General features: G+C 38.3%; 2 protein-coding genes across 2 annotated transcripts in view; both read left to right on the top strand.

Annotated features, from left to right (window-relative positions):
- The first annotated feature begins 1,645 nt into the window (after positions 1-1,645).
- olfml1 (olfactomedin-like 1) lies at positions 1,646-10,469 on the top strand. Its single transcript, XM_003439575.5, has 8 exons — positions 1,646-2,183; positions 4,250-4,353; positions 4,488-4,678; positions 4,780-4,883; positions 6,161-6,349; positions 7,925-8,105; positions 9,217-9,376; positions 9,482-10,469. Exons 1-8 carry the CDS (start codon positions 2,058-2,060, stop codon positions 9,636-9,638), a joined length of 1,212 nt encoding a protein of 403 aa, XP_003439623.1. The 5' UTR covers positions 1,646-2,057; the 3' UTR covers positions 9,639-10,469.
- Positions 10,470-12,067: 1,598 nt separating this feature from the next.
- The window catches only part of si:ch211-266k8.4 (TBC1 domain family member 10B), a 62,039-nt gene continuing 51,175 nt past the window's right edge, over positions 12,068-22,931 (top strand). The window contains exons 1-7 of the mRNA XM_005449358.4: positions 12,068-12,351; positions 13,013-13,100; positions 13,209-13,316; positions 18,605-18,797; positions 19,138-19,263; positions 20,444-20,567; positions 20,828-20,897. Of these exons, the coding sequence (XP_005449415.1) occupies positions 12,209-12,351; positions 13,013-13,100; positions 13,209-13,316; positions 18,605-18,797; positions 19,138-19,263; positions 20,444-20,567; positions 20,828-20,897 (852 nt within the window). The 5' untranslated portion in view covers positions 12,068-12,208. The remainder of the gene's footprint in view (positions 12,352-13,012; positions 13,101-13,208; positions 13,317-18,604; positions 18,798-19,137; positions 19,264-20,443; positions 20,568-20,827; positions 20,898-22,931) is intronic.

Genomic DNA, 22,931 nt, shown 5'->3' with positions numbered 1-22,931 from the left:
ACTGGAGTGATTATTTTTAAATTATTATTTTAAATAACTCACCTGTTTAGGTAGATGTCAACACAGACACCTAACTGTGTGCCTCACATTTGCTAATCTCAAAATTGTTTGTGGTGCAGAGTTTTGCAACATTTTTTATGGAGTTATCTGACAACCGGTGACCCCGATTTCTTTTTTTTAAGTTGTAATGTGTGAAAGAGTTAAAAGTTTTGTTTTTAACCTAACTTTTCTTCATTTCTTCAGAATGTGGGCAAGGAGCTTGTCTTTATGTTTGTCATCACCAAGAGACTGCAGCCTAGAAATGATCCAAAGCATGACCTACATGATGCCTGATGATAGACTAACAGCCTGTGTGGGGTGTACCTTGCCTTTTGCTCAGCGGCACCTGGGAAACATTCCAGCTTCCCTGTGACTATAAAATGGACAAGCGGTTAAGAGGATAGATGGATGGGTGGATGGCCTATGTGACAGCTGTATCTTTTTCTCCTTCTTCATCTTTCAGCTGCATCTTTATGCTTTATTTATTTATTTATTTATGATTTGCATATTTGATTTGACAAAGATTTTACACCCGATCCCCTTTCTGCAGCAAACCTCCCCATTTATCCGAGGCTGGGGAAAGTATGAGGAGTACACAGGAATGTGGCCCCTCAGTGGCTGGCTTTGCATGACAATGGATAAGCCTTGTAATTCTGGACCCCTGTAGCGACCAGATCTCCAGTCGTCGGCAGATTGTAAAAGGTATGTCATGTGCAGTGTGCAAGCAAGCATGGCACAGGGTCTGGGGTTCATGCTATGCTAAAACAAAGCAGTTCTATGAGACTGGAGGTGATGGTGCTAGTTGGCTTGTGTTTTATCACCACAAGATGTCCCTATAATACAAAACACATTTGTTATTTTGACATATTTTCACATATCTTTGTTTGAGAGCTAAAAATGTTACCAATGTTAAAAGACGGGCAGCACAGTTGTTGCCTACCAGCAAGAAGATCCTGAGTTTGATTCCAGCACCTGGCCGGTTACTTTCTGTGTGGAGTTGGGATGTTCTCCCCATGTTTGTGTTGGTCCTCTTCAGGTACTCCGACTTCCTCCCACAGTCCAAAGACATGCAGTTAATTGGTAAATCTAAATTTTCCATAGGTGTGAATGGTCGTTTGTCTCTATGTGTTAGACTGGCGACCTGTCCAGGGTGTACCTGCCTCTCCTCTTATGGTAGCTGGGATTATCTCCAGCCCCCCCGACAACGATAAGTAGATGGAAATTAAAAGACAACTTTGTAATTATTGTTTTGTATCAGTATATTAAAATAAACCCTGTAAATCCTGCCTGTAAAATACAATTTGTTTGTTTGTGAATGGGTTTAGTATAAATGGGCTTTTTCCTCATACTTGAAAAACATTTCTAGACAGGTTATAGAGCACTGATTTGGTTAATATATCCAACTGGTAACTTTATTGGGTCAGGGTTCGCTCTGTGGGAGAACTGAGGACGTGTCAGTGGGCCATCTGGAGAGTATTACAATGGAAAAAATGTTGGATTGACCAATGGAGTATAAACTGTCGGGGTTATTTCTAGCTCTCACTGTCTCTCTTTCTCCCCCTCCTCTGTTGGATGGTTCTCTCATACCTCAAATGCACAAAAAACCAGAGCGTAGAAGGGTGGGCGAGAGAGGCAGACAGAGCGACTAGGAGAGAGAGAGACTGGGAGGGACCGTGGGTGAGGTTCACTTGGATCCAAAACCCAGTGAAGGAACAACTTATTAGAGAAACAAGGCAGAAAGTTCTGGAGCTGCAACTTTTCCTGAATAAAGCAGAAGGAGAAGAATTCAGTCACTTAAGGACTCTGGGATTGCTTCTATAACAGCAAAACTGTTGTACGCTCTCACTTTGGAGAACTTTTACTGAGCTCTGTGCTGCAGGAGTGCTGCGGAAATACAGGAAGTGGTCTCATTAATACTGACAAGTTTTTCAGAAACAAAAAGAGGCAAGTTTCACTGCCTCTGCAGCTGCAGTGAAACTTGGGCCGACTACTCTGGGCAGACTTATTGAGTTTTAGTCATGTCGGGCATACTTCCTCTCTTTCTCATATCTTTGTGTCTGATCGTTGGCTCAGTCCAGAGCCAAAGCTCCTCTCAGGATGCCTTTATAATCCAGTACCTGGAGAGGAGACTGGCTCAGATGGAGGTAAGCTGATGTTGGTTCTTCTGTTTCATGTCAACTACATGTATGTGCATCTGGCACGAGGTCAGAGACACAAAGAGCATAGACTCAGCCCCCACCTGTTAACTGCTGTTTGTAGTGTTACTCACTTTGCTTTTACATTTTGCTGAATGCTGCAGTTCAGTTCAGAAAATTTCATCTGTACTGCATAATCTGATCATCTAGAGTTGTGGAAATCGAAATGAGGCAACAAAAAATATCAGTCAGTATGTTTTTCCAATCTATAGAAATACACCATGTCTCATTATGGTGGGTTTACTACATTTTGAAGGACTTTCAGGTACTAGCTTAGTCTGTTATCAAAATCCAGAAGCTTTGCAGAACTGGAGCAAATAAAGAAAAGACTGATCAGTGAACCTGTGCAGTTAAAGAGTGTTTGGCTGAAGGCTGTCAAGATACAAATTATGCCAGTTCCATCATTCTTACTGTTTATGCAGCGTGGGATTACAGAACAGCTGGAGCCAGTCCCAGCTGTCATAGAGCGAGGGGGAGAGAATCCCCTGTACAAGTAAAAGAAAGAGAAGAAGAAAGAAAGAAAAAAGTAGGGGGGGAAACAGAAACACAACTAAATCAACATATGATGTAAGCCCCAGACATGAACACTAACACTTAACAAAATGTCAGACAAGTGAGCACAGGAGAACCAAGACATAAACACAGGCAACATTAAAGGCAACTGAAAACTACTAATAGAAATCAAGACATGAGCCAAAAGGCAGGGCTGCAAAACTGAAACTCATCTCTGGAATAACTATAAAGCAAAAACTGAACTCAAACACAAAATGATGTTGCAATAAAGTTTCCAGTTTATTAGCTAAGAAAAACCAAACCAGGAATCCAGAAATCTAACAAACACAAAACTTGCTCTCACAAAAAACAGGGGTGAGCTGTGCAATCTGTGGAGGAGAGAGAGAGTGTAAGTGAGCGGTAGTGAATGAATCCCGAAGCAGGCCGTCAAAGTCTTCAGCCTTACTTTTGCTGTGATGTTTCCATAATCAGGAAGGAGGAGTCCATGCTACAATCCAGAGCACTGGGGAGTTTGGCAGAGAGTGGGCAGGTGGTAGCGGTTAGGAGGGCACGATTTACTGGTTCTGAGAAGCATTCGGAAATCTCCACGAAAGAAGGTTGGAGATCAGGGACCAGTTGAGTTGAGTTCAGCTGACGGCTGGTGGGCACCGAAGAGGTGAAGACAATCTGGCGATGATCTGCTGCACACAGCGCTCTTAAATACTGCCCACTCCACAAAGAGCTGCAGATCAGGTGCGAGGGAAACCATCCAACTCCCAGAACCTTCCAAAAAAAAAAAAAAATAATAATTTCCACACAAAACAAAAATAAACAGGAATGCCCTGATCATGACTTAAAACAGTTCACCCTTCAGTAAACCTCCATGCCCTGTGGCTGAGGTCACTGTCATGCTGAAACAGACCACTATGATCAGGACAGAAATGTTTCATCTTAATAGAGGTGAATGCTAAGAAAACCTTAGTATTCCCTCACAGTGACACCTTCCATTAAGGGAACAAGTGATCATCAAACTTGATCCCATCACAGTGGGAGGCTACCGTTCAGTTTTTACCTCTGAGCCGTAAAAGGGTTGATGGGGTTTTGTCACCCCACCTGGCAGACGGCTGGGTGGGTGGGCGACATGAGAGGTCAACTTTTCTTGTGAATGCGATAACTTAAAAACAAAGCAATGCAGGAATTTAAAATTCACACCATGGATGCATGTATTAGGATGCTGAGGCATATCACTGGTGGTCGCCAGTATTTCTTTTAATTTATCAACCCAAAACATCTTAGCATTAGCCACCAGAAGCCAATGGTCAAACCATACCGAGTGAGGATGTAGCATCAAGTGCTATTAATGTACAGAATAAGCGGAGCAAGGCTTTGTGTGAGGTATTCTTCATACTTGACCAAGTAAAATTTACGTGAACCTTTTTGTTGTTAGAGAAAAAAATTGATATTAGTTCCATCAGTTCTCAAACTAAATATTCACATTTTAACTCCTTTTCTCATGAAACCAGGAGCGCCTGAATCAGTGTGAGCAGAGCACCACAAGCGTCACCCAAAGAACCTTTGACCTCTCCAGTGAAATCAGAGGTTATCTGTCTACACTCAGTGTTCTCAGGTAACATGTGTGAAAGATCTCCTTTACAAAGTTTCTCTCAGTACACACTATTTAAGTGAAAAAATGAATAAAGTGATGACAAATTTCTAGGGACTGAATGAAATACATGAAATAAGCACTGTTTTGCTGTGTAGATCAGAGGTGAAGAGCCAGATGGATGGCATGTCTGTACGTGTAGACCGGATGGAAAGAGAGCTGGAATATTTGGAAAACAAAATTCCCAGTCAGTCTGAAATTGAGATGGAGGAGGCACTGCTGGAACAGCAGATAAAAGCGGCAGAACTCGACCTGCTGAAAAGGAAAGCCAAGATCAAAGTGCAAAATGGTGCTTAAATAAGACGAGATATTTAAAGGTCCACATAACATAAGTTTGGAAAACAGAAACAAACAACAAAATGTTCATTCCTGCTTCTGTGATTTTTCCAGACTGCAGCACTGGTCTGAGTCAAATCAAGTCTCTCAAGATTGTAAAGAAGGCAGGAGACACCTATGGTTCCTGGTTCAAGGACCCCTCCGAAGGATCAGCCAAGGTCTCTTCTTTTTTTATAGATGATGAAATAACTGGTTGTTTGCAGCAGAGGGAGAGCTGTTTTTCCTTCTGAGCTGCACTCTTCTGTTTATCTTTCTCTCACTGTGGCTCTGTTAATGGACAATCACTGATCTGTTCTCAGAATAATCAAAATGAATCATGCTTTTTGGACTATTTTGTCCTATATGATTGCATCAGCTGTTATCAGATGACCACCTGTGATGGAAATGGCTGGCTTAAGGTGATAAAACCACATACAATTATTACCAACTGAGCAGCTTCCCTGGATTCTGCAAAACATTTTAACATCTTTGAGCTCAGCTTCAGGTCATTTGGTTTTATAATGTATAATTTTACTCCCTTGGCTCTCACTTTCCTTTCAAGTTTGACACTAGCTGTTGTAACATTTGTCACTTTGTATCTAAAGAGCCAGATATTTCCTGATTAGGAGCTAGTGACAAAAAATATGGTTCAGCAGAGGGTAAGAAAATTGACCTGTGTTTTTCAGGGATCCAGAAAAACAGCTCCCAAAGATGCTAATTTTTCTGTATGTCTGTTAAATATGTACTGTTTTCTTTGCTTGTAATGAGTGAGCAAGTGAATAAACAATAGCTCACGGCTTTAATAATTACAAAGCTACATTTAGCCAGTGCTTTAGGAACTCCTCCTGGGACTGAACCAGGAATCTTTGGCTTGTTAGGCAAATGTGTAAACTATATACTATGGAGCTCCTAATAATTAACAATTCTACCCAGATGTAAATGGCTGGGTGTATTGTAGTTATATAAGATTGGCCAAAAGAAAAAACCACCTTCCCAATATTCTGGAGCTGAACTTAAAAGCTGAGTCCAGACTGCAGTTTCTTGTTTGGCCAGTTGAGGCTTGTTCCAAAAGTGAGACAATTCCCATGGACTGCTGTGTTAAAGTGGCAAAATTTAGTGCTTTAAATGAACATGTTTACAGCTGCATGATTAGGTGTGTTAACTGACTGTCCAAGAAGTCTTTTCAAGCTTTATAAGTGAGTAAAATTCTATTATTTTATTTAAATGTTAGTTAGAATAAAATGGTGTCTGCGGCTGTTCACACATGTACCCTACAGATGTACATTACTAACCACCACTATGTGCAAAAATTGTTTTTCTGGCTCAAAACACTTAAGATGATGCCAACCAAAATGCTAAAAGCTTTTTAAAACAGCCTTTTTATGCAGTTTTTCATAAAGAATAGAATATAAAGCTGAGCTGCAAAATCTCTTATCAGCTTGTCCCAATCTTTCAGATTTATCTGCTCAGCGGAATTCGTAACGACACCGTGCTGGAGTATGTTTCCCTGCAAAGCTTCACAGAGAGGACTTCATCTCCAGCAAAGGTGGTGCAGCTGCCTTTCCACTGGCAAGGATCGGGTCATGTGGTCTACAATGGATTCCTCTACTACCACAAAGCAGATACAACAAACCAAATAGTGAAGGTTTGTAAGTGATTTGGCAAACATGAATGTGATGTTGTTCATGTGTACTTCACATCAAGGCATTCTTGTGTTGATTTGCACTCTGTGTACAAAAGGGGTTGATTAAAGTAGTTCATGTCGCTTGGCAACAGTTGCTGGATACAATTGCAGTTTACCAGTTTGAGACTTCATAACAGGGAGCTTAGTCACTGAGGAGTCGTTCTTGTTTTCTTTCCTTCACTTCTGTGTCAGCTGAGGTCAGTGAGCAGAGAAAACAGTTTTGTTCCAGCAGAGCTAAAGACTTTTGTCAGGATACTTTGGGGGGGGTTAAAGAATTTACAGTATTTTATTCCGTTAATCACAAATATAATACATGTCTGTGAGGAATGTCATATTTGCCTCAGTTGTACTTAATATCACTATCTTGATATTAAATAGTAAGTAATGTGGTGTCCCTCTCATTGCCATGCAAGTGATTCTGACCTACTCTAGCTGATATGGGAGTATTGCTAACACAGCTAATTTGTGTAAGGTCGCTCATGTGTGCACTGGTTTTCTTTCTTTTTCTTTTTACAGAAGCCTTCTTTAAGTAGTACATAAAGTAACCACATTTTGATATATGGTGGCTTGCCTGGGATTTTTAAAGCCTTTGGTTTGTACAAGCCAAGTTGGGTCTTACTAGTCACCAAAATTAAATAGAGTCTACATTAATATTTAGTTCATTTTATTATTATTTATACAGCACCAAATCACAACAACAGTTGCCTCAAGGCACTTTATATTGTAAGGTAAAGACCCTACAATAGTACAGAGAAAACCCCAACAATCTTATGACCCCCTATGAGCAAGCAGTTTGGTGACAGTGGGAAGGAAAAACTCCCTTTTAACAGGAAGAAACCTCCAGCAGAACCAGGCTCAGGGAGGAGCACCATCTGCCACGAGTTGTGGGGTATGTGAGGAAGACAGGACAAAGAAATGCTGTGGAAAGGAGCCAGAGATAACTAATAATTAATTGCAGAGTGGTATATAAATACATAGTAAGAGAAAAGAGGTGAGTGAAAAAGAAACATTCAGTTTATAATGAGAAGCCCCCAGCAGCCTAGACCTATTCCAGCGTAACTAAGAAGGGATTCAGGGTCACCTGATCTAGGCCTAACTATAAGCTTTATCAAAAAGGAAAGGTTTAATCTTAAAAGTAGAGAGGGCTGTCTGTCTCCTGAATCCAAACTAAGATCTGGTTGCACAGAAAGGGGGCCTGAATCCTGAAGGCTCTGTCTACCATTGTACTTTTTAACACCCTCGAAACCACAATATTATTAATTATACCTACAGTATACGCTACTCCAAGCCAAAAATGCTAGTCTGAAATGGATCTTTCGTAAGTTTGTTAGCATGCTAGCATTAACTTTTATCTTAGTCCAGTTTCAACATGCAGTGCCCTCCAACTCTGTGCTAATAAAGTGACTAAAATAGCACACCACTGTTCACATACTTTCAGTAGTTACTCAATCTAATTTTGTGGTTAGATAAAGTGACTTAAATAAAAGGCCCTCTATGCTATAACGATGTCCGTTCATATCAATTAAAATCCTAAAGGTAGACCTGCTGAATGGCACAGTGGTGGACAGCACTCTTCTTCCAGGAGCTGGTCGTATGCCCGTCTACAGTCTGAACCCGAACACTTACCTGGACATGGCTGTTGATGAACTTGGCCTCTGGGTCATCCATGCAGATGCTGAGTATGGAGGAAACCTGGTCATCACCAAACTGGAAATAGGTAAAGTACTACTCCTGCTAGACATACACAGTTCTGTGAAAAAAGGTTTTGAGTCTATATATATATAATAAAACAAGCATCAGAGTGGTTTCTGATGCATAGACTGTATTAAAAAAAAATTTTTTACTGGGCAACAGGAGGCGAAATGTATGGGAAAACAGGCATCACCTTATTTGCGCTTTAAACACTTAATGATGAGTTTATGCTCTCAGTTGGTTACGGTCATTCAACAAGTCAGAAAGGAGGACTATACAGATCTAAAGGTCTTTCAAAGTTTTTCTTTGTACATGGGCTGCTTGTTCACTCATTCTAGTTCTTGCTCCTAACAGTTTTCAAAGGAGTGCTTTATTTATTTATTTGGACAAGTGGAGGTCAAAAGAACACACAAGGCTAAAAAACAACAGCTATTGCAAGTGATTACTAAAAAAAATTGGAAAGAATTCTGCTAAAGACCTGACACAGGACCTGACAAATGCATTTGGCCCTGCAACTGACCCATTTACTGTGCAGTTTATCGTTACCATAAATGGTCTCATCAAAGCATAAAAGTAGCACGATTTTGATTCCCCATGCAATAATATCTGGAAAGCATCTGAAAGGAACTGGCTTCATTTTTCAGCATGACAGTGATCCCAAACATACTGCAAATGTAATAAAAGCATACCTGGATAGAAAAACACACAATGCAACACTATCAGTCAGGGATTGGCCTTCCCAGAGCCCAGAAACATTATTTAAGCAGTATGGGAGAGAGAACATAACAAAAAGCAGCCAACATCAAATGTCCTCCAAGATGCCTGGAGAACTATTCCCCTAGACTACTTAAAAAAATAGCAAGAAGGGTTCCCTAAGGCTGTGTTGTGGTCACACCAATTATTTGCTTTAAAACTATAAGAACTGTATAAACTCTATTTTTGCTTATATACTATATAATTTCAATAAATGCACCTATTTTGCATGTTTTTTTGCAAATTACGGGTGACTCAAAACTTTTGCCCAGAGCCTTACATCCATCTTTTATACCCTCTATGGTTTGATCTCGCCATGGAACCAGTTACATAAAGCAAGAACATATATCCATTCAGTTCACCTTTGTTTCTTTATATGTTAGGAACCTTGGCAGTAGAGTCTGTGTGGGACACACAGTGTAGAAGCCATGATGCTGAAGGAGCTTTCCTAATATGTGGCACCCTTTATGTGGTCTACAACACACGCTATGGAGGACGTTCCACCATACAGTGTCTCTATGACATCCATGACACCATTCACAGGTTGGCTTGTACACACGCACTTGCATGCGCAGTATACACCTCCATACATGCATACAGTATCTACATGACAAACCACTTTCTTTTCCCTGTGCCATCCATATGCAGCAATGAGAGTCCTGTGATGTTCTTCCCGAAACGTTACACCAGCCATAGCAGCATCCACTATCACCCCGGAGACAAGCAGCTGTATGCCTGGGATGATGGCTACCAGACAATATACAAAGTGGAGACACGCAAGGATGACCAAGTCATTGCAGACTAATATTACGACAGTGTTCATATACTGATGTTTGTTCAGGACATAGTTGCTTCGCATTGTAATGTGCTGGGTACCCCTTAAGTGTAATTATTCAACATTCCCAATGAAATCATGAGAAAAATTGCTCTACTGGTGTTGTTGCTGTTTAAAGATGTGGTAACCAAAGAAATGTTTTAAAATGTTTTAAAAAGTTTAATTTTAATGTGTAGTTCATGAAAGGGTGTATCTTAACCTAAAACATGATTGTTTTCTGTCTTGGTCTACCACAATATAAGATTTACACTTTATGATTTTTGTGATCAAAAAACCCCTCACGATAACGATATTATCACTGTATTTAGAGAAAGGTTTTATGAGCCATAAAAGCAGAAATTCAAATAGAAAGTTTGCATTTAAACTCAAAACGGCCATTAACTGTACCAACATATATAATGCATGCTATTTTTATGTGAAGTGCTGACACTATACGGATACGCTGATATCAACTAGGCACCCCAGTGTTAAAATATGACAAGAAGCAGTTCCAGAACAAGTTTCAGTGTGTGACGAGTCGGGTGTGAGAATGTGTAGGTTAATTCTGTGTCCTGTATTAAAATCTCTATTATCACTTGAAAATCATGCAATAAAAAAAATCACTAATAAAAGCGTACATCTAGGAAAGCTAATCATAGGGTATTTTATAATCTGCTGTTGTTTAGTGCTCCTTTGCTGGCAATGGATGCTGCCTTTATCACTGTGAAGGGTTATAGACATAAGTTCCATGTCTAACTGAAGCCTTTTTAAGCATTGTACTTTATACTTTGTAGCAACACAATAAAGAGCATTTACATGTCACGGTTTTCAGTATGTTTTTCAGAATGATGAATTCCATCTTAAAAACTGTTTGAAATATGTAACATAGAATATGTCTCTGTCAGCTGAATAGTTGAGTTCTCCCAAACGGCTTGCTTATGAAGACAATGAGGAGTGAAGATTCGCGGAGGTAGAGCAAGGAAAGGACAACCAAATGTCAACATTGTATATTCTACAGACAGAAGCAAAATAGTGCTGGAATCTCTCATTTCCTTTCAACGACACATTCTCATCAACATCAAACACTATGTCAGAAAGCAGATTCAGTTCATCTGAATGTTGAGATGAGTGAAACGTACGCTGAAAAACGCATCGTCCAGCTGAACAGAATCAGCTTTTTGTGATTTCCTTACATTTATGGTTGAGCATGCACTGAGACATCAAAGCATAATGATCTCAGTTTACGCAGAACCAGAGTGCATGCTGCATTCATTCTCTGCACATTTGCATCTTCTTGTAGAATGCTCTTAAAATCAGCATCTTAAGAGGATTTACTTTCACATTATCCAGTTCTCCTCAAAAAAAGTAGCGGTCTAGTACAGCAGGCATTCAGTAAGACGAGACGTCACCTCTGGGTCCACTGTCTTTTAATATCTGTATGTTTATACAGTGTCAAAGGAAGTTGTTATTTTGGTACCAATGACTTATTCATTGAGACTAAAACTTCAATACGACACATAAATTGTGGAATCTGCTTTTTAAAGGTGGTGAATGTGTTGCCATAATCTGCAACAAACGTTATTTCTTAGTTTGATATAGATGAAGGTTCTATTGTAAACTGTTTGTGACTTTTATTATGTGAGTGCGCTGAGATGGTTGGAAATGGATGTGAATCAGATGTAAATAGTGTGACATTGCCCCCTGTTGGTTATGACTGGTTACATGTTTACCTTGATTCTGTCCCCTTTGCAGTAAAACTCGCTAAGTATCAGAGTGGATTACTTCATTTCCCTTGTTTTAAACTTGATAGAAAATGGTGATGTAAAAGATAGTAATAATTAACTGTGATAGAATAAATATATTTCATTTATCTGCAAAAAGTCAAAGTAAAAACACTGACAATAAACTACATTTTTTTCTCCAGCACTGATGATAAAACTACATTTTTAATATTAAAGGTTTGTATAAAATAAAACTTGTTCCACAAAAGCGAGCAGCTACGCCTCTACATTTGTCATATATCTCCATTTCAAATAAACTATAAAATTACACATAACTAAAAGCAAGAAAAAAATCCCAGAATAAATTCTCATTTAAAGTTTCAAGAACTTTGCTCTTTCTTTTTTGCTTTCCACATTAATTATCACATAGTCTAACAGATGTACTTGGTGACCCTTCGAGCGCCTGACCCCAGGGTGGAGAACTGTGAAAATCAGCTCCATGCTGACCAGATACATTCAAAGACTGCGTTGCTTCAGTTTACATTAATATTGTTAAGTCACATTTCACTATATATATTTCAGGTCTTGCGCTTCTTTATCTTAAAAGAATCATATTGTTGTTTTATGTTTAGTAATATAGATTCATGGCATTTTCGCGTCACTCTTGTTTCAAAGTCTCTGATTTAACCCGCCCATTTTCGGTTGGAGATGACGTAGGAAAGGGGGGCGGTCCAAGAGCGACCGAATAGACAGAAGCGGCAAGAAATCAGTTGGAAGGTGAATTTCATTTTTCTTTTTTGGGAACGGATGAAGTAGTGTTCGAAGGACTTTCTCATCACCATGAAGCGGAGAAGCAGTATCAACGCCACCAGGAGGAGTTCAACAATTAAAAGGCGCAGTGAGAATTTGCGTTTTGATGAATTCGGCTTTGCTCTCACTAAGAAAAAGGACCAGAAACTTCATCACCGGTGTCACGATTACAGGTGCGGAACAGGTTCACGATACATTAGCTCCCGTGTAAGCGACTAGCCTGGCTTATTATGCTCCGCACCCGAGTCATTTACTCCTGAACGCTAGTTATTTCAGTATTCACTGTCTCAACTGTGTTCTTTAACTGTCTGATTTCAATCTTGTTGTTAATGTAAATTAATCACTTCAGTAAGTTATAGTCGTGGTAACATTAGCTGTCGGCTCTAAGAGTTTCTAACTATCTTGTTCTTAGAAGTGAAAACCTCGTTCTATTAATAAGGTTAAAGTCTTTTAAATTATTTATCGCCAACTGTATTGATCCATTTATTAAACTGAATTTAAGTTCAACAAGTTGCTGAAACAAACAAGAAAAGCTGAGTTAAGCTGATTATTTATGTTAGACAAAGCTACTCTGCCAAAAATTATTTCAGGTGTACCTTGCAGGCTTATATGTCCACACGTCATACACATGAAATGATAATGAAAACGCAAAAATCTCTACTTGAATACATCCTCCAGTGAGTATTGTATTACATTCTGACTAGCTGCAGTCATGGTTTGTCAGACACTGAGCACTTAAAGCCCAGAGTTTAGCATTACTGAAAATGACAGTATCTGTCTGATTGAAAAAGCTGATGAATCAGCCCAAGCTCACCATGTTGTGTTGTCTATCAGCTACCCCCAGCTGAGCTCAGTGAGGGTGAAAGAGCTGTGTGAGCTGCTCAGCTACTGGAATGGAGCCAGCTTTATCTGCAAGAGCCAAGTAAGACTTGTATAAACTACAAAAAGCACTGATGAAAATCTTGTGTTTTGCACATTTGGCAACATTTCGAACATGCTTGTTTTCTTCGCACTCTTGCTGTGTTTTCAGATTGAGCGATTTATCAGAATGGGTATCCCTCCAAGCCTGCGAGGCAGAGTATGGAAGTGCCTGCTTACAACTGATATTTTGAGAGATGCCAGTGACTTCAACTACCAGGTAATATACCATGTGACATCCAAAAGAATGACATTGCAAAGCTGCACACTTTAATACTGACAGGTTGTCATAAAGTTGCACAACGGTGTACAGCCGCTGTTAAAAATATTATAAATATAACACAGAAGTATTTTTATTTACTAGTGGAACATTCTGGCTTCATGGAACATGTCTTAAACAAATTTAATTTATATGGCATATTTTTATACATAGAGCAAAAAGATGGAATTGCGCAATATTGAGGGGGAAAAATATTTGTCAGACTGACATCAGGACTGCTGGCCATGTCACTGAGTTAACACTTTACTCTGTGGAAAGGTGCATTATCACCCTAAAAAAGTAACTTCATCTTCGCCAAATATATTTTACAACAAGGAAAGGAAAAAGGTATCCAAATTATGAGCTTTGAATTTAGTGTTGATGTCATGCTTGCCATCTCCTCTGGCTCTTTATCAACCCCTTATCACATGAGTGGAGGAAAGTCCCTTTTTTCCTTCTCACAATTGGTGCAAAAGTACCAGACAAAAGTATGAGCATCATCTCTTGGCCAATATAGATTGATGATTCATCAGTGAGCATCACTTTCATCTGCAGCCCAGGATTGTTTCTCTTTAGCTCACTGTAAGCTTATTTTCTTCTGTGTACATGTGAGTGCTGGTTTTCGTTTCAGTTTCATTCAGCCACTTTCTTACAGTTCTATCTCAAATACTGACTCCTGTTTCTGCCCATTTTTTTTTTTTCCATTTGTTTTGTTGTGCTGGTTTTCATTTCAGTGCGTACTGCTTAGAGTTTTCAGTCCTGATACTCTGTCTTCAGTCTACTCATATGTTTTCCTTCATTTTTAACCTTTCAACTTTTTTTTGCTCTGATTTTTCCCAGTCACCACATAAGATTTTCTTTTGAAGGAGTTTTATAATTCTTTGCTTTGTTTCAGCTGAGAGCTTCCTTTAAATCGCGTGCAGACTAGTTTGCATATTTAGATTTCTGCAAGTATTATTTGCAATGTGATTCCATAATTTTCTTTTTCATCTACTTGATGTAGAGAAGGACAAAACATGCTATCAATTAAAACAAGTTAATTCAATATGGTTTAGGTATGTTTCGTGAACCCAGAATGTTCAGCTCTTAAGCAGAAATAGTTTTGAGACATATTTTTGATTTCTTTATTTGCTGCAAAGTAAAAATGTTGTCTTTAACATTTAACTTTACTTTAGTTGTGTCATTGAGCCATTTAATTGACACACTAGTCTTCCTTGGAAAAAAAATGCTGGCAATTTCCTCAAGAAAACAACAAAAACGACAACAAAAATCCCCTCATTTCAACTTTTTAGATGTGTTGACTAAATATTAGCAGGGCTCTAGACTAACTTTTTGACATGGGCGCACCGGTACGCCTAACTTTAAAAATTTAGGCGTACCGGCACAAAAGTTAGGCGCACTCAAATTTTTCAACCGCATCGCTTAACACCGCAGTTTTACATGTGCACTTTCTTTGGGGGGGGAAGTCCATACAGACAATTAGAGCTGGGCGATATAAGATTTTTTCATATCACGATATGTTTTTTTTCATTTCAGGCGATAACGATATATATCACGATATAAGCCAAATAACTATATTTGTAAGATTTAAATGTGCCGTTGCTCACAAGTAAAATGTGAAATAATTAGCAGCTTGTTTTAATTAAAATATTTATTTCCCATAATAAGTTCAACAGGGCAGATGTACTTAAGGAACATGAGACTTTTTCAGATAAATAAAGGCAAATATTGCAAACTACACAAAAGGCAGCCGCTAAAGCGTTTAAGTTTCAAAATAGAACAAACAAAACAGACCACTAAATTGTCAATTCCACTTAGAAACAAAATATTAATTCTAAAAATAAATCTTAGTTTGTTTTACAGAAGAACAGACAAAATTGACTAACTTTTGTCAATATCAAATAAACTGAGAACTAAAAGGAAATTCTCAATCTCTCCTTGTTGTATAGCTTAGCTTTTCAAACAGTTTTAACAGTTACTTTAGTCTGACAAAAGCCGAATGACGAATTAGCGCTTTCAGTCAGAGATTGAGCATGCACCGCTTTATTGTATTTCCAGACTTTCGGCACAATTTACAGTGCGCGCTACTCTGTTTTTTGTCAGACTTGAAATAGCCGAAATACCTTCACACTACGGAACTTCTGTGGCCCTTCCGTTCGACAAGCTCTCCGGAATTGGAACCATCATCTGTTTTTTCTTCGGTAACCTTCGCTCACACTCTCGGTTGATTTTTCTCTAGTCGGCGCACTCATTTCCTCCATTACCTGGGCAGCCCGCTGGCTGCTTCCCAAACAAATACACATGTGCGCCTTGGCACTTGTGCTGTACGTAACAAGTCACGTGACGTGACGCTGCGGCTGTGATTGGTTCGGCTCTGCGCTACTTAATTTGGATTGGCTGTTCTTTTTTTTTTTTTTTAAGAGGACAAGAGAGATGAGGCCTATCGCAATAGTTTAATTTTTCTATCGAGAGAAAGTTATTTCGCAATACATATCGTTATCGTTTTATCGCCCAGCTCTACAGACAATATTCATTTCTAAATTATTAACTAACAAACTTGTGCTTAAATTGCTTTGTCAATATTGTAGAAAATGTTAAACTTAATCATCATCTTGGCTCCTCTGACGACCTGTTTGCTGCTGCCTGCTGCTGAAAGGCAGTGGGGAGAGGGGACACTTGGGCAGTGCATTTATTGCAGCATATAATGTGTTTTCTGGATACACTGCTGCTTTTTCAGCATTCAAAGATTGATGGCACCGTGTCAGAGCTGGCTATGAATTTCAGACGGATCAGTCCTTAACTTAACACAAAAGTTATCAATAGTTCTTTTCATCTTTTCTTATTACCCACAGCTACATCCACTTCTGTCAGGCCTAGGCTGCTCACTAGGGCTGGGTATCATCACTGATTTCTATAATCCATTCGATTCCGGTTCTCAAAGTCCTGATTCGATTCAATTTAGCCTCAGACAGTCAGAAATATTATAATTCTGATCATTTATCAGTACTGATACATGTGAGACTTCATCAGAATTGTGAACATCACAGCAGATGCCTTTGTGTGAAAGTAACTGAGAATAAAACACAGAAAAACATGAAGGAGATTTTCCTGGTCTGGCGTTTTATAGCAGATAACCTTAAAAATATTCTGCAATATTCTGCAATTTTGCATAAATTTAAGAAGTTTAAATTTCTTCAGTATTGATGTATTAATGAATTGATATCGCTTTATTCAAGCTACTCACCTCCCTCTTCCACCTGCACTTTCAACTGGACCACGGCCAATCAGAGAGGTCCCGCCCCTGACTATCTCTGATTGGTTTAGTCCACGATAGGGGCATAATGTGTGTCTGTTGTTGACCACACGGAGAGTTGCAGAGATTTTTTTTTTTTTTTTTTTTTTTGTGCTACCCGAAAATATTTGGTCGCACTCTAGAGCCCTGATTAGGATGATTTATACTTTTCATTTGAAAATAAATTACAAATACTCCCATGAGATCTGGGCACTTATTTCGTTTTTAGTCATTTTTGACATTTCTGCAACCTTGGAAGATGGATGAGAAATGTTTCTGCCCAACTGGACATGAATGACAAATTCTTGTGTGCCTTCACATTACGTGCAGTGTCACATTCAGACTAGAGGTTTGAAACCTATGTGCTTTTCCAATGATATGTCAGATTCAGATTGCACTGATACTGCAATGTGTCACTGCGGGAGCAGCTCCAAGTTTTCCACACAGTAGCTACTGTTTGAAAAACATTTTATGTCAAACAGTGACAGCCTAGAAGCGCACAAAAAAGAATAATTTTGCAACTTCACTGTATGAGTTCAAGTGAAACAAAAATGTGTGAACAGCTGGTGAGATGAAGTTGCAAAGAAGGGGGTAAGTTCTACATCTGCTGAATCAAACCCAATTTGGCAATTAAGTAATGTTAACTAGCCAACATTTGTACCTGTGTTATTTCCTGTAACACTAAGCAGTAGGACTGCATTATACAATAACTCGGCTAACAATAATGTTAGCTAAGCACAGGCCTAGAGACCTGCAGCCTGTAGTTGCTGAATCTCACTTAATTAACCAAAAATAACTGAGAGGGAGGGAGGGAGGAAAAAATAATACCAAATAAGAAATTAAATGTATTTGCTAATTACCCTTCTGGTTGGAATAATAATGACAAGTTAGGTAAAGTAGTTATGTGCTGTAAACGTCGATTCACTAGTGGTGAAAACATAGTTTTGATATTTTGCATGGTGATATTGTATCGATACGGATATACCAAATATCAATCTTTTATTAAATAATTTAAAGTACTCTGCGAATAATACAAACAAAAGGGCTTATCTCTTGCACCATCATCCTGAAATGGCATTAGTTACACAAACTTGCATTTAATTGATTCAACGAGGGGAAATAAAGCATCCAACACTGAGCATACTTAGTTTGACATATAGCTTAAGTCAGAGAGCGCTAAAAGCTCAGTCAAACAAGTAAAATAGGTCAGCAAACTCCTTGCATCTACACAAAAATAAATAAATCTGTGGCTCCCTAGTGATTTTTTTTTTTTTTGGATTTTTTTGTAACTTTTATCAATTTCTTTCCACTTATCCAGTTCAGGGTTGCTGGAGCCTACCCCAGCTGTCGTATGGCAAGAGTCTGGGTGCACACTTGACGGGTCGCCAGTCTGTTGCATGGTTAACACAGAGGGACAGACAAGCATTGGCTAATTTAGAATCGCAAATTAGAATTAGAGAGATTGTCAAAGGTTTGCAAATAATTGCTCTTTAATTTATATATTCAGACAGATTGCCAGCATGTTGCCATCAGTCTGAATGACTTGAGTCAACTGGCTGCCAGCTGGTTGTATTCTGATTATATTCCTATAGAACAGAAAGGTTGTTTAGTGCAAATTTAGTAGTTAGATGTGAATTTCATTTATTAAAGTCAACAAAGAAGAACATAAAGACCCTGCTGTATCCACTGAAATGCAACTTCATGGATTAACAATATACATAAGATAACAACTGAATTTTTAAAAAATGTTTGAGCCAATACGCTCTTTACCTAACACCCTGTATTTAATACCCTAACCCAGCTGCTCTATAGTGCCTTAATGCATTCAAATGCCACAGTTTCATTGAAGTTTTCATTTATCCATGTTACTCTGCATGCATTCAGTGCCTTTCTCTGTCAACCATTAATGTTATTGATGGATTTCTAGCCAGAGTATATGTTGTATTCTTTTCAACAGATGTGTTTGTCTGAGGTGCGAGGACCTTTGGTCGACCTGGGAATCAGTGAATACGGCATCTTATCTGCAATCACTACACTGAGCGACACTCAGAACGACCTGGGCTTAAACCGTCAACAGCCCACCAGCCCTTCAAAGCCCCGCTACTCTGTCGATGACATCACACTCTTCAGACAAATCGCCCTGGACCTGCGTGAGTTCAGACAGGGCAACAAAAATGTTATTACATTTATAGACTATGTTATTAAATGTACCATTTTTATTCAGTCGCATTAAGAGCTGATCAGCTGGGTTAAATATCATAGTTGCAATAAAATGGAATGCAATAAAAGACAAAGGTGCGCTTGATTTGTAACACAAGATCAAACAAGGAAAGCGAACCGAAATCGTCATCTCCAAATTTGTAATTAAAATTAAAGCTTGATCACTTGTCTTGCCCTAATCACTTCACATAGTGTTTCTGTATGTTGCACCATGTGTAGCTGAAACGAATAAAAGTAATGCACTTCATTTGAAATGGTCCATATCAACAGAGCGTTCCTTCCCTACTCATCGGTCCTTGATGGGAGAAAGTCCCGAGGCCATCGAGGGTCAAGCTAAACTCTTCAGGGTCCTGATCGCCTACGCCAAATACAACCCAAAGGTTGGATACACCCAAGGTAATGGGACGAATGACTGAACTGTTGGTGCATGTTTTCACTTCTCTGCATTTTAACTGGATGCACTATAGTGGTACCCTTTCCTTTTGTCTGCCTGTGCTACACAGCAAATAATATTAACAAATTTTATTGGTCTTATGCTACATATTGTGGGAGATTTAAACCTAACATTGTGCTCTCTCATCAGTCAGCACACTTTTTTGAAAGTTGCAGTTTCAGTTATTCTATAGACACTGCAGTACATAATGTGACCACTTGATGGAGGTAGATGACCTTTTAATACAGAGCAGAATTGATGCTGTTTTAGTTCTTTTTAAAAATGGCTCAGTAATCATATCTTTTCCTGTATTAATTACACATTTCTGTCATGATGCACTTTAGAATAATTTAGTCTCAAAACCTAAAGATATGCAGAAATAACAATAATAATAATTGTTTTGGAATTCTGAAACATCACCATCACCTTTGCTCTGTCTTCCCAATTTTCTTCTTAAATATTTAATATATTTTATCTCTGTAAGAATACTGCTTAGTGTAAAACTATAGAGAACATTTGTTATTTTGTAAATCTTATATAGCCGAAAGCTGATCCCAGTTATCTGCACCAAATAGACAATACTTATAATTACATTTTGTATCTTGTTTGTTTTATATTAAACGTTTCACAATGTTGTTTGATGGCCCTTTTGTGAACAATGGTTTCTAGTGGTCTTCTTTGGCATGACATTATATATTCTAGAAGTCTTATTTTGAATGTCTTTTAAAATTTATGGGTGGGAGAAAAATTAATTTATGGCCGGTTTCATTGACAGTGTTGCTGTGCTTGACAATCTCATTGTGCAGGAAGAAAACAATTAACTGATGTCAGACTAATCATCCAGTCAAAGCAAGTCAAACCTGAGGACAGTCTAATGCGGATAGACACAGTGTGTGTCTGAAAACTTTCAGTTATGTGCTGTGTATAACATTATTTGCATGATGTCTGATGATTTAGCACAGTGCAGAGATCATAAACAGCAACATTCTTTCTTTGCTTGTGCAGAATGTGGTGACACACACCCGTGATTAGCTGGATCTCGAGCACCCGTATAAACACGTGTATATTTTTCTTGATAAACCATATTAATGCTACATGTTACCCTGTGCTTCATCCAGGAAAAAATCTTTGTGCATTTTATAGGGATGTCCTACATAGCAGCAGTGCTGCTGATGGAGTTGGGGGAGGAGGAGGCCTTTTGGGCTCTGGTGGCTTTGTTGGATAAACCCAAATATCTGGGTGAAATGTTTGACCTTAGTCTCACCAAGTAAGAAAACTTCAGTTCTTATTGTTGGCCTTTATACAAATACAAAGAAAATAAACAACCAGGGTGTAGTTTGTGTGGATAGAACTGATGTAAATTAAGGAAAAGAAAAGAAATTTTCATCTGTTTTATCTGATAGTTGGGTTATCATGAAGTGCTCCCAGAAACAATAATTACAAACCTTTTGTTGTTGGGGTTTTTTGGTGTCTCTGTGTGTCTGTGATCTGCTAAACTGTCTGGCTTTTTCTCTTCTTCTTGATTAGGGTGCAGCACCAGGTAAAGGTGTTTGACCAGTTCTTAAAACACAGGAAGCCTCAGCTCTCCAAGCACATGGTGAGTCCTTTTCTTTTCCGCTTTTCACTATTTGGGTTTCTGCAAACAATGAAAGTTGGATGATAAACTTTAATTTTTGTTAAATTACTATCTGAGTTACAAAAATCCTGGAAGTAATTTGTTTCATTTTAGGGATGCCCAAAAGTCACATTATTTTAAAGGGGGAAAAAAACAATTGAGTGTCCTGTTGTGCCCACAAGAGGGCACACCAATACAAAGAGACATGTAACTGTTATATAGGTAGATCTGTTTCTACATGAACATCCTTACACATCCCAAGATAAAGAAACAAAACAAATAAAATGACAGAATGTAACATGAAACATTCAACACCCTGCTTAAAGCAGAGTTTTGTTGTGAACTTTTTGCTAACATTACTACAGGATTGTTTATGAATTATTCGAGCCCTAAATTGGCCCGATGCTGTGCCTGAACATTAGAGAATTTTGTATTTTTAAAATGTGTATTAGACACAAGCTTTAACTGTCTGTATACGGTTATTGTTAATATTTTTTTACACATGTAAAAACATGCTGAAAGAGTTGGTAGAACCAAAGAAGGATTTTTACAAACAAAGCAGAACTAGTAAAATATTAGAAGACAACACATTTGAATTTAGTTGCCCATCTAATGTCCATTCAACTATGTTCCCTAATTACAGTGGGCCAAATCATTTACTTCACATTGTAATCTATAAGAATCAGGAAGAGATGCACAGCTGTTCTGACTTTGTCACCAAGTACAGTATATGATCGTGTAAGTGAATCACATTAATGGACCACTTTGTATTCTGTGCGGTGCTTTTTGCCATCAGATGAAGATTCCATTTCACAGTAAAATGTTCTCTGCATCGTCAGTCGTCAGCTATTGAAGTTCCCCGGCTTTCATTCAGAATCTGTTTATTGTAAGCACCTACACATTAAACAACTTAAAAATTATAAATGGCTTCAAGCTCACATTGAGGCGTGTGGGGCACTATCAACCACTGAGACACGAGACAAATTTAAGTGTTTTAATATATGAATATTTAATACTTTAAGGCTGCCTATTTATTTATTTAAGGGAGATGAACAAAATACATTATAACTTTACATAATTACATCACAGATGATAGACGAAATAAATAGATTTTAGGTAGATGCTTGTGCATTCTTAAAGTCTTATATGTTGAATTGAACTGAGTGTGTCATCTGTTCAGCACTTCCAGTCAGTGCTGTTCTCCATGCCTGTCTTACTGTACATGGTGTTATTAGCACAAACACTTTTAAAGGTGATCATTTATGACTTTAACAATAATACAGACAGCAATGTTGTCAAACATCTCACAGTAAGTTTTATTAGGAATGAACTTTAACCTGTTAGGCCCCCAGGGGTTTTCTGACCTTTCTGTTCGAAAATGGAATGACCAAAATAAATGGAGTATTTCTCTGCAATTACAAACTATGTAAACAATCTTGGTATCGAAATAAAGCTAACACTTGTGAAATGTCATCAGCGGTGTAAATATTACTGCAGATGTTACTTTGTCAAAGTTACTGTGACTCAAATATAGAATATTGGGATTTTTTTATTTCCCTCACCTAATTTTTGTTTTTAGCATTTTATAGCATATAACAACTTTGAAAATATGCTTTGGTTCACATCACAACTCCAGAAAATCATAAATCAAAATATGGATATTACCTGTGACACTATTCATGTCGGCACTTATATTTCTGACCTCGTGTTATAACTGATTAAACTTGATCTCCTCCCTTGTGCCCCCACTTTTCTGGGCGTGGGTGCTTAACTAGTTAAAAGAACAAACATCTGTCTCCTATTTTTGTGTCACATAGGAAAGAAGCATCAATATCTGATGAGAAGACTTAGTAATTTGGCCTTGTTGTGTATTATTGTGGTGTTTGGTGCGGTTTTCTTGTTTTGTGGGGTTGTTTTTTCCAAGCGGAGATGAATATCACTAACAAGTTGATTTGTTCACATTTGCACATCTTAATTTTTAAGAGAAATCTGTTTTTTGAGTTTGTAAACTATATG

This window comes from Oreochromis niloticus, linkage group LG7 (genome assembly GCF_001858045.2).
Source record: "Oreochromis niloticus isolate F11D_XX linkage group LG7, O_niloticus_UMD_NMBU, whole genome shotgun sequence".
In the NCBI taxonomy this organism is placed as follows: Eukaryota; Metazoa; Chordata; class Actinopteri; order Cichliformes; family Cichlidae; genus Oreochromis; species Oreochromis niloticus.
Note: the sequence above shows the minus strand (reverse complement) of the source record. Positions and strands in the feature narration are given on the sequence as shown.

Excerpts from the sequence above, each read along its gene's own strand:
- olfml1 (XM_003439575.5), top strand. The coding sequence starts at position 2,058 with ATGTCGGGCATACTTCCTCTCTTTCTCATATCTTTGTGTCTGATCGTT. Across the intron at positions 6,350-7,924 it reads CAACAAACCAAATAGTGAAG|GTAGACCTGCTGAATGGCAC; the intron begins GTTTGTAAGTGA and ends AAAATCCTAAAG. Across the intron at positions 8,106-9,216 it reads CATCACCAAACTGGAAATAG|GAACCTTGGCAGTAGAGTCT; the intron begins GTAAAGTACTAC and ends TTTATATGTTAG.